Source organism: Populus euphratica, unplaced genomic scaffold (genome assembly GCF_000495115.2).
Source record: "Populus euphratica unplaced genomic scaffold, PopEup_1.0 scaffold159.1, whole genome shotgun sequence".
In the NCBI taxonomy this organism is placed as follows: domain Eukaryota; kingdom Viridiplantae; phylum Streptophyta; class Magnoliopsida; order Malpighiales; family Salicaceae; genus Populus; species Populus euphratica.
The window spans coordinates 216,349-229,067 of record NW_011499962.1 but is presented as its reverse complement, the minus strand read 5'-3'; the positions used below and the strand labels follow the sequence as shown (position 1 = coordinate 229,067).

The 12,719-nt window shown below is 32.0% G+C and overlaps 2 protein-coding genes across 2 annotated transcripts; one reads left to right on the top strand and one right to left on the bottom strand.

The window, feature by feature from the left end:
• The first annotated feature begins 947 nt into the window (after nucleotides 1-947).
• Nucleotides 948-1,802, top strand: LOC105138763 (cold shock domain-containing protein 4-like). The gene has a single exon (XM_011044953.1). The coding sequence runs from the start codon at nucleotides 1,005-1,007 to the stop codon at nucleotides 1,437-1,439; it is 435 nt and encodes a 144-aa protein (XP_011043255.1). The 5' UTR covers nucleotides 948-1,004; the 3' UTR covers nucleotides 1,440-1,802.
• Nucleotides 1,803-2,283: 481 nt separating this feature from the next.
• On the bottom strand, nucleotides 2,284-7,228 carry SCAMP2 (Secretory carrier membrane protein (SCAMP) family protein). Its single transcript, XM_011044952.1, has 13 exons — nucleotides 6,926-7,228; nucleotides 6,362-6,427; nucleotides 6,138-6,242; nucleotides 5,972-6,034; nucleotides 5,534-5,567; nucleotides 5,087-5,209; nucleotides 4,120-4,182; nucleotides 3,922-4,015; nucleotides 3,448-3,493; nucleotides 3,267-3,334; nucleotides 3,080-3,128; nucleotides 2,768-2,833; nucleotides 2,284-2,652 (listed from the first exon to the last, which is right to left on the bottom strand). Exons 1-13 carry the CDS (start codon nucleotides 6,980-6,982, stop codon nucleotides 2,566-2,568), a joined length of 921 nt encoding a protein of 306 aa, XP_011043254.1. The 5' UTR covers nucleotides 6,983-7,228; the 3' UTR covers nucleotides 2,284-2,565.
• Nucleotides 7,229-12,719: the final 5,491 nt, after the last annotated feature.

Here is a 12,719-nt window from a genome sequence, read left to right as displayed (position 1 = left end):
AGAACAGCCCCAGCCAAGATCTAAAGCAAAATAAATTTTGGCTCTGGGAAGTTTCTAGTGGAGGATGGTTGGTTCTTGGTTCTAAATTGATGTAAATGTAGTTAGGTTTCATGTGCAGAGAAATTGAAGGATATCATGCAAGTACTAACAGGCATGTCTGTATGGATTTGATCAAGACGTCAAAACTAGATCAGTGGTCGGCCCTCCCTTTAAATGCTCCAGCTTCTCGTCTCGCTACTTGCTTGACGCATGCCCTGCTAATGGACACAGTATTACATGGGTCCTCAGGTTATGTATCTTAATCTTCCGCCTTGGCAGTACATACAAAATCAAACTGTTCTTCAAAAAGTAGACGCATTTCTTGGACTCGTTTCTCGAATTCCAGCTAAAACCAGAGCAAAAACTTTGAATATCTATGGCTCTGTGGGTCTAATGCAGCCTTCAATTTGATGCCTGAACAATATCATACACAGGATCCAGCGTGATACAATGAAAGAACAGGTGCACGTCATTTGACTTTATCCATTATCTGGACTCGTGCACCGAATTGGAGTGTGTATGGATATTGCATGCGATCTATGATTGAGATCTTTACGTGTGAGCTTCGTTTTTTTTCAATGAATTTGCAGATTGGAAGTCCACCACATTCATTCCACTTAGGAGTTCTGTAGCAATCAAAATTATAGCAATTAAGAGTGGTGTTTTAGCTGCTGATTTTAGGTTTTTTAAAAATATAGTTGTATTTTTTTATTATTATTCTAATATATTATAGAAAGAAAATACTTTAATATATTTTTAAATAAAATAATTTTAAAAAATCAACGTTATATATCACATGACAAATGCAAGTGCCATAATTGTAGCCGACCTGCTCTACTCATGGAGGCCCTGTCCGTCTCAACTGCCCTCCACCCCTAATAAATGCATGCTTTACCTTTAAATATTCCTTCGCGCTCTCTTATCACCTCATCACGCTCTCAAAAAACAACCAATCTTTTGCAAAAATGAAAACCTTAACAGTCTTCTTTCTCTTGGCTCTCTTGCTTGTTTCATGTTCACTACCCACAGAAACGCGACCCGACCCCAAAACGTCCACAGAAGGAAAACCTATCAACCAAAACAACAAAGCTGACGGGAATGACGGTGGAGTCTTTGGATCCGGATCCGGATCCGGTATACCCGGGTTTGATTATGGTTGGAGTAATGGTGGCGGTGGTTATGGAGGCGGGTTCGGTGGTCCAAAGGGAGGGAGCTCTAAAGGTGGCGTTATAAAGCCCAGCGTGGTGTGCAAAGAGAAAGGACCGTGCTATAAGAAGAAGCTTACATGTCCTGCCAAGTGTTTCACCTCCTATAGCCGGTCAGGGAAGGGCTATGGAGGAGGAGGGGGAGGTGGTGGGTGCACCATAGACTGTAAGAAGAAGTGTGTTGCTTATTGCTAAGAGGAAGCCGAAGAAGAAGTGGAGTAGGGCATGGCAGCCAGTAGCCAGTAATAGTTCTATTATTATTAGTGACCAGGTATGTAACCGTGGAGTGTCATGTTGAATATACTTATATTAAATAACATGGAGTGATATATATATACATATATATATATATATGGGTTTATGAAACTTGAGATTTTGCTTGATCCTCCCTTTCTTTGGATGGATTTAGTCCATGAGCGCTGGTGGTGTCTTGTGTATCAGTTTGAATGGAAGGCATGGATTTCTGCACGACTTCCAAAATTAGCAAGATTTTGGTGGTGTCTTGAGTACCTGTAATCGGGTCTGTTTATTTAATGAAAGGCATAAGTATCTGCACGACCTTCTAGGTATGGTCATGGCATGCCGCTTGAGATTTTTACATGGTAGAGATATGAGCTCTTCATTGCGTTCCATCTGCCATTGTGGCTCTGAGAAGATTTTAAATAGAGAGAGAAGTGGTAGTCGACGTTGGTTGTTTGCAGACGCCGTACGCATTATAAAAGTCAAAACACAATGAAGATAACCCTTTACTTTCAAAACAATAAAAAAGTTTACGAGTAACAAAATATTAGTTGATAAAACCAAAAAAGAATCAAGTAAATCCAGGTAAATTTAATAAATTTAGATTAATTTTTTAGAATTTAACTTGTTGAAGTAATGGATTTGATAAATATCTTTCTCAAGGATTCCCCTTGCATTTTAAACCTAGAGGGTAACGTGGTAAGCAAACAATCAAAGCCTCGCTGGCTGTTTTCTAAGACATTTTTAGGGTTTTAATTTAAAGCCCCGTGAAATGTTGAATGAAGTTGAGCTCTCTGCAAACACCAACTGGATAAATCCCATCCATGTTTCAGCGATTGAAAGAAAAAAAAGCCAATTCTATAAAAAAAAAAAAATTAACTGTGATCTCAGCAAAACATTTACAAGGATATGGCACCCAGAAGTAAATGTAACATAAAAAGAACAGGTCCAACTGCCAGGCTCAAGCAGAGCTGTGTTTCTCCCAAATTTACGTGGTATCCTAATTTCAGGCAGCTAATGGAATTTGCAGCCTAAATCCACACAAGTCCCGCCATGATGCTTCCTTCCTAGAGCCATGGAATCAAACTGCTGCCCTCAATGCTCCTCTTGCAGCCTCCCGCTTCATCTCGGCAGCTTTACCACTTCCACGGAAGTACATGCCTACTTGCTGCGCAGCAAATGGGAACAAGGTGTGACGTATGCTTTCAAGAAAATTCTAAATGCTAATGGTGGATAGATGTTATTATAAACAACTCATCACAAGGAAAAACGTGGAAATGTACCTGAATAACCCAGATGCTCAGCAGTGATTCAAGACAGAAACAACCGAATCCGATGAAGTAGAAAATCTATAAGCAAAAGTAAAAAATTAACCATACAGCCTACAGAAAGTAATGCCATGTTTCTAGCAATAAAACCTACGTCACAGTGGATAACTGACAGAGCAATGTAGAAGGAACAAAGCTAGGGAAAAAAAGAAAAAGAAAAAGACGTGGAGGCCTAACTTGTTCTAGCGCTTAGTCATTCATAAACAAGGATTTGGAAGAAATAGATAATCAGCAAGAAACATAACAAAATGATATCAGAGATCTTACCCCAGCTAAAGCATTTTTACCGACGACATCAACTGCAGCCAGGATACCACTGGTTCAAAGTCCCACAACAAAAAACCATTAGCCACAAAAGTTTAAAGGATTTTGCTTTATAAAGAATGGTGATTTTTTGAAATTCGCAAGAAAGCTGGTTTGAAAACGGTAGTTAAAAATAATTGAAGAAACCTACGTGAGAGACTTTCCCTTGAAAACTATAGGTGGAGCAACAGCAGCAAAGATGCAGAAGCCAATGTGAAGCTGGGCAAAGAAAGATGGAACAAAAGGTTAGATATTCAATTTTGATTTTCATAGGAGATAAGCTGTACAAAATATAAAAGACATGAAAAAACACCAGCAAGATAAAAATTTACCGCATAAAACATGAAAAACCATCCGAACCTCATAGCACTCTCAGTCCTGCATGAAGAGTTTAAATTGATTGAATAAAAGATGTTTTGAAATAACTATACAAGATCATCGGTGTATGGAGGTAAATATCTAGATTAACAATACCCCTTGTTCACATTTTGTTTCAATCATCTAAACGTAAATCATTGGATCAGAATAATCTTAACAATGAAAGTACATCATAAAAATACATTCACCAATAATCTGCTACTTTTCAATGGTCTCACATATATTTCAAGCTTCAAAACAACACCTTTTGACCTCCCTAGCATAAACCAGCCTTGTCTTCCAAGGTTTTGAAAAACAGCTCATAAAGCACAGTAACTCAACTAAGCCTCAGTCCTGAACTAACTGTTTTTTTTTAAGGGTTTACTCTTCAGCCTAGTTCGGACTTAAGAATCACACAGAAGTAGAAAAAAAACAAGGGAGGCAAATACCTAAATGCACGATAGAGTGGACGATACCACAGAAAATAAGCTCCAGGAACTCCTGCTATGAAGTAGATAACAGCAAGAAACCAGATGTTTACCCCTGCAACAAATGATATTTCAAGATGAAGAGAATTTTAAAAACAAAATAGATAATGGAACACCTTGCAAACACAGGATAGATGAGGCACAAGTTTCCTAACTAACCTCCTCCTTTAATCCATAATGTTGTAACAGATATGACATTCCAGAAAAGACAAAAAGTCATTCCTGCACAAGATCACCACTTATACTGAGCCATTTCACAATGTAATTGTGCACAATTACATCAAAGTTATTATAATAACGAAAAATAATCACATTGGAACCAGTACTACATGCATACTTCAATCAATTAGATTGCCCTTTTTGCTAATGAACTTTTCATCTTACACATGATATTAGTTGTAATCTAGGTCCGAAGCAGAAATGTAGCATGGATATGACATGATGCAAATTTCCCTTGGCTATATTGTCTGTAAGGAAGGTAAATAAGCAAGTGTTTCTGTGCAAAGATGGCATCACAGAACAAGGGGAAGAACAGAACCCAATTCAGACCCAGGAATTGTGAGTGCTTGCTTTTAATTACAAGGCAGCATGGAAAATGATAGTCTCTTTCCTTGGGGTGTAGGCTGGGAGCTGGGAGGAGAATGGTAGAGGAGGGGATGGGAAGAAAAAGATACACTTCATGCAGATGATCTCAGATTGTCACAGTGATGGTGTATTTTACAGAAAACAATGGCAGGGCATGGCTTAAAAAACCTTGTGGATGCTTCACGTTTGAAAATTGTCCCATTCGAGAAAAAGAATATTGAGCAGAAACACAATGAATATATGTAATTCATGAACTAACAGCCACAGCAATATAATACACATAGATCTTCCTGGTTGGGATGCTTAAGAGGGCCAAGGCGCATGCCCTGGACCCCATTCAATAAACTAGATAGCTAATACCTTAAAATAATTGAAGAAATATAACAAGAATTCCATATCTAAATATTTCGACAAGGATTTGTTATTATGAAAAAAATGGAAGGAATGTCGATTTTCAAACCCAGAAGTGTTAAAAAAAAATGGACTTCTTAAGTAGACGCTGACAACATCAGTTCACAGATCCAGATGGAGGCTCACATACCTAGAAATGTTGTAAACGCAACATATTGAAGTTTCTGTAGATGAACTGGTATTTCATTTGCAATATCATGATGGATAATTGGGAAAAATGGTGGCCAATTTTTCTCTTCCAGGACAATTCCAGCTGTGAATGGTAACAGAGGACTAAAAATGTTAATTGCATGACAGAAGTAGTGCACCAATCATCCATACAAGCAAAGAGAATCTGTCCAGTTGTTCAAATAATACATGCATCTAGGTATTCAAATATTTCACAATGGAAAAAAGTAGTCTTGTAGACGGGCATCATCAGAAACAAGGAAGAATTGGCAAGTGTTGCAAATAAAATACGCCTACTCATTTTAACACCAACCAAAGTACAAAGGACTTGGTTCATTTCCTTATTCATCTTTCAAAGAAAATATCCTATGCCAGAAGATGTGAAAAGGCTTGATCAAAAGCATATTACCTCTAGCAGCTGCATCTTCTTTCCTCTTCACCTCCTGTTTAGCACCAGAAGGCAGATTAATGAGATGAATTGCAAGGATATGAAGCGAGAAGAAAGTCACAAAAGAAAATCATCCATAATAAGTTTGAAAGAATGACAGAACTAATCAATATCCAACCTGCAAGATGTCCAAAAATTATGGTGGGATGTTATATAAATAAATAAACACTGCTCTGCACTGAAGCTTTTACAGCAGTAGAAAACAGGTTCTGTTAATAAACCAAAACCAGAACATAATTACATTTTCAAAAGGCAATTTCACATCCTTTAAAGACCTTTGACAACACAAACCATAATTGTAAGGATTCGTAAATGTCTTCCTTCTAAACAACTTTGTTCAGCGCAAAAAAAATTAATTACAGTTCCACTTGAATATCTAACACTTCTATCAGAACATACCTGCTCCCGCCTTCTCAGTTCAGCCTCCTTAGCTTGAAGTTCCTTCTCTTTCTTCCTTAAGTCCTAGATTCATAACATACTATTAAGAAAAAAACAAGTATAACACTAATTGTACAAATGAAAAAATGGACTCTGGTTTTCACCAGAAAGAGAATTTCACCCATACCGCAGGTGCATCAATAGGAATGTCAACTGTATTGCCGTAATTGTAAAAGTCAGCAGGTTCAGGAGGAAGTGGTGAAAGCCTCGAGTTTGATGCAGGAGGAGCACTCTAGAAAATTACCAATATCATGAGCTTGAATTCCAGAATTCAATAAACAAGAGATTGTTACCAGAATCTACTGGTTCAAAATTGAAATATATGTCAATTTTTGCAAGAATTAGGCTTACTGCTGTGTTAAATGCACGCCCACCATACTTCGATTGCCCTGATGCTTTCGATCTCACAGCTGGGTCCTAGTGATAAAAAAAAAGACCAGATTAAAATTATCAGGCTCTTGAAAAATACAAGGCAAAAGGCCAGCCATCTAATTCCTGAAAATGATCCTGATCCACGTTAAGCACCAGCTTATCTCTCCCAACAGCATGGATCACTCACATTTTTTTTAAAAAAAAAATGATCTCTATTAATATTTAACAACCTTCAACAACTACATAATTTGATCAATAATTCAGATGCACAAAATCACTCAAGTCTTGATTAACGGTTATTACTGATAGGTGGAATAATTAACTAAGCAAAGTAATCAAAATTAAGCAATAATTGAATTTCCCTAACAGGAAGTTAAATCAATCACAGAACCATAAAAGTCAACCACAAAAAAGACCTCACTAAACCCTGTGATTCTGAGAATTCTCCCTTTAATCACTTCTAAAACCTACAAAACACTCATAAACACTTCCAAGAGAACACCAAATGGGACAAAGAACAAAGAAGACTGAAGAGAGGCTTACAGAGAAAGGGTTAACTTCTTCTTCATCAAAAGGGTTGGGATCGTACCGACCAGCCATCGCAGAAACCAAGGTGAAGGGAAACTCCAAAACCACCAAAAAAAAAAAATTCAAACTTCGAACAGAGAAGGTGAAAGAGAGAAGGCGAGAAGGAGCTTAGGCTAAGGCTATTTGGGTAGTCAAGGAAGCAAAATATTTGAAATGTTAAGGTAGACAAAGACAACAAAGTCAAAAAAATCATACAGTTCTAGAGAGAGAGACTTGTCTATGGTCAGCTTCTTTTACATGTACGGTTGACTTTTTTGTTCGTTGTAAGAAAATGGAATTTTGCAACGGGCAAATGAACATCTTCTTTTCCGACATATAAATATGTATTTGTTTTTATATTTAAAAAAAAAATTAAATTTTAAATTTTTTTATTTTAAATTAATATATTTTTAATATTTTTAAATTATTTCAATGTATTGATATCAAAAATAATTTTTAAAAAATAAAAAAATTATTAATATATATTTTAATATAAAAAATTATTTAAAAAACAATTATAACTATGTTGGTAAGTAAAAAAAATTTCAACGGTTTTTTTTCAATTTATTTTAAAAAAATATATATTAAATTTATTTTTAAAAATACTTTTTAATAACTTTAATATATTAATATAAAATATTATTTTAATTTGATTTTAATTGAAAAGTATTTTTGTACTTTTGACCACGTTACTAAATATACACTATATAAAAAAACAGAAATAATTGAAATATAAAGTATGTAATTCTTTCTCTTTTTTTTGAAAAAAATCAATTTAAAATTAAATTTATTTTTATCTTTTTATTTAATTATGTGTTTATATTTTTGTCCTGAGTCCTCCATGGTTAATGTGATTTGTTTGTTGGTCGGTTTGAATTTGAATTTATCAGCTCCTTTTTGTTTTAATCTTTGTCTTGTTTTGGACATCACTGATGATGTTTTCTTAATGGGATTTAACTTTGAGGACATTTTTGGATTTTTGTTCACTGATAAATAACTCACCCTTTTTTCTTAATCCTTTTCATAACAAATAAAATTCATAGAAATTTCGCAACAGTAAGATTCATTTTAATTTTGTTTAATTTAGACATAATTCATGATTTTAATATGCCCATTTATGCCTCAAGCAAGCACAAGTTTTTTTTATATATATAACAGATTATTTTAAGATCTCATTATGTTATATTAGGCCCACAATAATTAATATTTATGAATTAAAAAATGTGTATTTGTACGCGGTCTTGAACCCGTGACAGCAGAAGACGCAAGGCGCCATTCCACCGCTGGGCGTTGCCCATTTATGATTTAATATGCCCATTTATGCCTCAAGCAAGCACAAGTTTTTTTTTTTATATAACAGATTATTTTAAGATCTCATTATGTTACATTAGGCCCACAATAATTAATATTTATGAATTAAAAAATGTGTATTTGTACGCGCGATATGCAGGTAGACAATGACATATATAAGAGAGTGTTCAAAAGTATGGTAGCATTTATATTAAAATTATATTTTTAATAATATTATATTAAAATAATTTAATATTTAAAAAATAAAATTTAAAAAAATATTATTCAAAAACAAGTTCCGAGACAGCTCCTAGAGATGGGGACAGCATAGCGTAGGAAGGAGTCAATATTTGTTTTCAAGAACAGAGTACGGCAACTTTCCAAACCGTGTTTTTTGAAAAATAAATAAAATTAAAGGCTGAATTCAAAGTTTGGAATGCAGTCTGAATCTTTCGTGAGCCTAATTTGAAGCATTGGGTCAATACTATAGCAATGTCGAGAGAGAAGAAACCCCATGCTTTTATAATCTTAATTTCTCAAATTAACTGAAGAGTATCAAATTCAAATCCAAATACTAAATATACAACTAGAAAAAAAAAAGAATCAACCCTCTTAAAAGTTGATAAACACACACACAAGTCCTTGCATTAATATTTTATTGTGAATTACTAAAAATTATTTTACTCTAGTCTCTTAAATTTTTTTTAATTAGTTGTTTAACATTATATTTCTTTGAAATTCTTAATGATGATTTGTTTTAACGCTTGTATTTAAAGAGTATCAAAGATAATATTCTGATGCTTGGTTAGTTATCAATTTGATAAAATAAAATTTTATTTTATTGATTAATAAAAATTAGAACTTTAATTACCGAATTTAAAGTATAAACAAATATTTAGTTCTTTTTTCTTATTAAGATCAGGACTACCTCGTGCGTTTAAGAAAAATATTTTTTTATACTTAACTTTTATTTTTTTTTAAATTTAATATTTTCACATTAATTTTATTTAGGGTTTCATTTGATAGTTTATTTTAATTATCTAGATATTAATAGAGTGAAAGGCTTTTATGATATTTAGACATCATGTGAGCCATAACTAAGCAGTCAAATAGTAGCTTTCAAAAAATATTGGAAGCGCCACTTTCATGCCTTTCTAGGTGATGTGAGGCAAGTAAGAAGGACTGTGATGGATAGGTTTAATGAGATTTTTTTCTTTTTTCTTTTTTCTTTCTTTTTTTCCCTCTCTTCTTCTAGGAAATTGTACTAACATGTAAAGATTCAAAGGTGACTTGTCATTTGTTATTTGTATCATCATTTTATTATTATTATTTATTTTATTTTGAATTTTTTATTAATTTATTTTTCAATTTTATCTATTAGCATTGGGTTTTATTTAATTTTTATATCAAATTTTATCTTTATTTTTTTATTGCTCTTTGTTTTTTTGTTTTTTTTTAATTGATTTTTTATCAATTTCTTCCCTTAGCATTTGGTTTTATTTTTTATATCATATTTGATCGTCATTCTATTTATTACTATTTGTTTTGTTTTGTTATCTATTTTTTTAATTTATCTCTCAAAAGGTTTTTTTTTATTGAGGATTTGGTTTTATAATTTTTGGGTTTGTGTCTCGTGAGCTGGTCCCTACTCCATACTTAGGTCATTGGTTTTAAAGATTAGCTCCAATTGATCTCAATCATTTTTAGGTCATTTTTCAATTTAAAATAATTAACATTGTTGGATTGTTGGGACTTGAATAAATATTTTTAGAAAAATGATTGTTTCAGTTTTAAGTTATTGTATGTTTACCCTAATTTTAATATTTGAATTTTAAAAATTAAAAATTAAAATTTATTTTTTTATAAGATTATTTTGATCTCACATAACCTAGATCATTCTAATTTTATGATATAGGTTGTATACCTAACAAATTTATGCAAATTAACTAATTTTTTTTTCTCAAATTTTTTTTTTTAGATTAAATATTTTCTCTGCTTCATTTTTTAATATTTAGTTTTTTCAAGCAATCATTAAAAATAATGTGGCGTCTTGGTTTTTCACAAACAAAGCAAGTTACTTTGAAATGTTTTTTACCGTCATCATTACCATTAGAGATATTGGAAGAACTTGTCTTGACATGCTTTATATTTAAGTTCGAACCACTTAAATTATTTTGTATTTCTTTTTCATGTAAAGAATGTTTAGAATTAAGTTCGATAAAAGAAAACTGGAACAACAAGAGCTACCGATATTACCGATACGTTAGTGTAATTAATACTAATTTAACATTTATTATTTAAATAATAAAATCAATTTTAAAAATATATATCATATATAATATCAAAGATAATAACTTTAATCAAATTAATTCAAATTGAATTATAAAATCCTTCAACACACTAATCTTTGGAAATAACTTTAACCTTTGAAAAAGTGACCATGCCAAATATTATTATTAAATTTGATATAATATGTTAATATTGAATTCTTTAGCTCTAACTATTTATCTAATTCTAATTTAAAATTAATATTGTGAGAGTTTCATTGACATAATATAACTCAAATGACTTGATTATTTTAAAGATAATCATTATTTTAAAGATAATCTGGATAATTAGTAAAACTATAATTTAGCTTTAAAAGAATTTCAAGAAGGTAATATCATATTAGATTGACTCAAGTTTCATAACTTAATTCTTAAAACCTGTAACACAAATCATGGACTCTAGTAGATTTAATAACTTTATTTTTTTAAGTTATTTTTTACTTAATGATATGACAATAAAAATAGACGCTTGTATAATTGAGTACCAATTAAATGCTAGGATGTTTGTTTGAAACTGCAATATTCATGTAAAAAACTAATTGAAACAAATTAAAAAGATTAATTCAAAATTAACTAAATATTAAAAGATAAAATTAATTAAAAAAAACAAAAGGGATTCAACCGAAAGAAAAAAAATGGAAGATGGCATTTTTTAAAAAAGAGAACTTATTTGCATTATTATTAAACCAAACCCAACATATCAACCTTGAAAACTATTATCTCAACTTTTTATCTAACTCAAGTTTAAAATTAACTCGTATGTAAGTTGACTCTACATGACCCAATTGATTTTGTAAGTCCAAAAGCAACTCGAACGAGCAATAGAAACATGGTTTAACTTTAAAATGACTTCAAGATGATATTTTTTTTTTAATATTAAGACAATGATATATTTAATCAACCCGAACTTTGTGAGTTGGTTTTGTAGCGTAACTCGCAAAACCCGCGACCCGGATCATGAACTCTACTGAGTTTAAAAAATTTGTTTTTAGTAGAAAAACTATTTTTTATTTATTGATATCAACATGTAACAAAATATAAACTTGCAAAATTTATGTACCAACAAAATATTGAGATTTTTATTTGAAAATACGATAACTTCATATAAAAAATCAAAATAAATTATTACAATCAATTCAAAATTAATAAAATATTAAAGATTAAAATTGGAAAAAAAATATTTGGAAAGTGGATTTTTTAAAAAAGGGAAAAATTTTTAAATTTTTTTAAAAAAGTATTTCACTATTCATATTTAAGTTAAGAGCGTAATGAACACAAATTGACAAAAGACGTGCATTTAAAAAGTTTTTTTTCTTTGTTTTTTTTCCCATATTCAAAACATATCAAGATTGTTGCTTTATAAGGATTCCTTAAAAGATATCAATGCAAACTGCACTGTCGCTTATAATCAACAGATAAATTAACAATATATATATTAGACATAATCAAAATCTGTTATATTAAGAGGAGCTGTTTCCCTTTTATTTTATCTATTGCACCTAACCTTTATTATTTATAAATATATGGTATCTGCATAACAAAAACCAGACAGCTTCCCTGTGGCAAGGGGCTGGTTGATTGAGTAGATTCTAGTTTGAATCCAGCTCCCTCAATCCTACTTTATGAACAAACATGCGTGTTATAGTGTTCCAACAGAAATCACTGCCCAGTAACGAGGAGATAACAGAAACTATTCCATAAATTCTAAAGCATTTGAGAATTTTGAAGACTTGGGAACCTGATAATGGTGATCATTTGATCGAAACAGTAACTAAAATCAGCCTCGATGTTGCAAGAACTTGCAGAGCTTGAGCATTCGTCGTTCCACTATTCGGAAAGAGAAGGCATTGGCCATTGTCGATTATCTTCCAAGGATCAAGTGTCGTGATTCTAAGTGGGGCCTTGCATGCTTGAGGAGAATCCGGTAATGATATAGATTTTCCTTGTACCTTACGAATTCCAAGTTTAGTTTTGAGGATCTGCCATTCTTTTTGTAAACGTTCAAAGTTTTTTACATTTTTCTATTGGATACAAGTCATTGAACGTTGAATTTCATCCATGCATGTATCATAAATTTGCATAGTTTAGGACAAAAGATGGCCTGTTAAATTACGTAGTACATGTATGATCTGGTGATGGTGCAACCCACTTGC

Coding starts and splice junctions, on each gene's coding strand:
- SCAMP2 (XM_011044952.1), bottom strand. CDS start 6,982: ATGGCTGGTCGGTACGATCCCAACCCTTTTGATGAAGAAGAAGTTAAC. Junction 5,210..5,533: donor AGAAGATGCAGCTGCTAGAG/GTAATATGCTTT, acceptor TACCATTCACAG/CTGGAATTGTCCTGGAAGAG. Junction 4,183..5,086: donor TGCGTTTACAACATTTCTAG/GTATGTGAGCCT, acceptor GATCTTGTGCAG/GAATGACTTTTTGTCTTTTC.
- LOC105138763 (XM_011044953.1), top strand. CDS start 1,005: ATGAAAACCTTAACAGTCTTCTTTCTCTTGGCTCTCTTGCTTGTTTCA.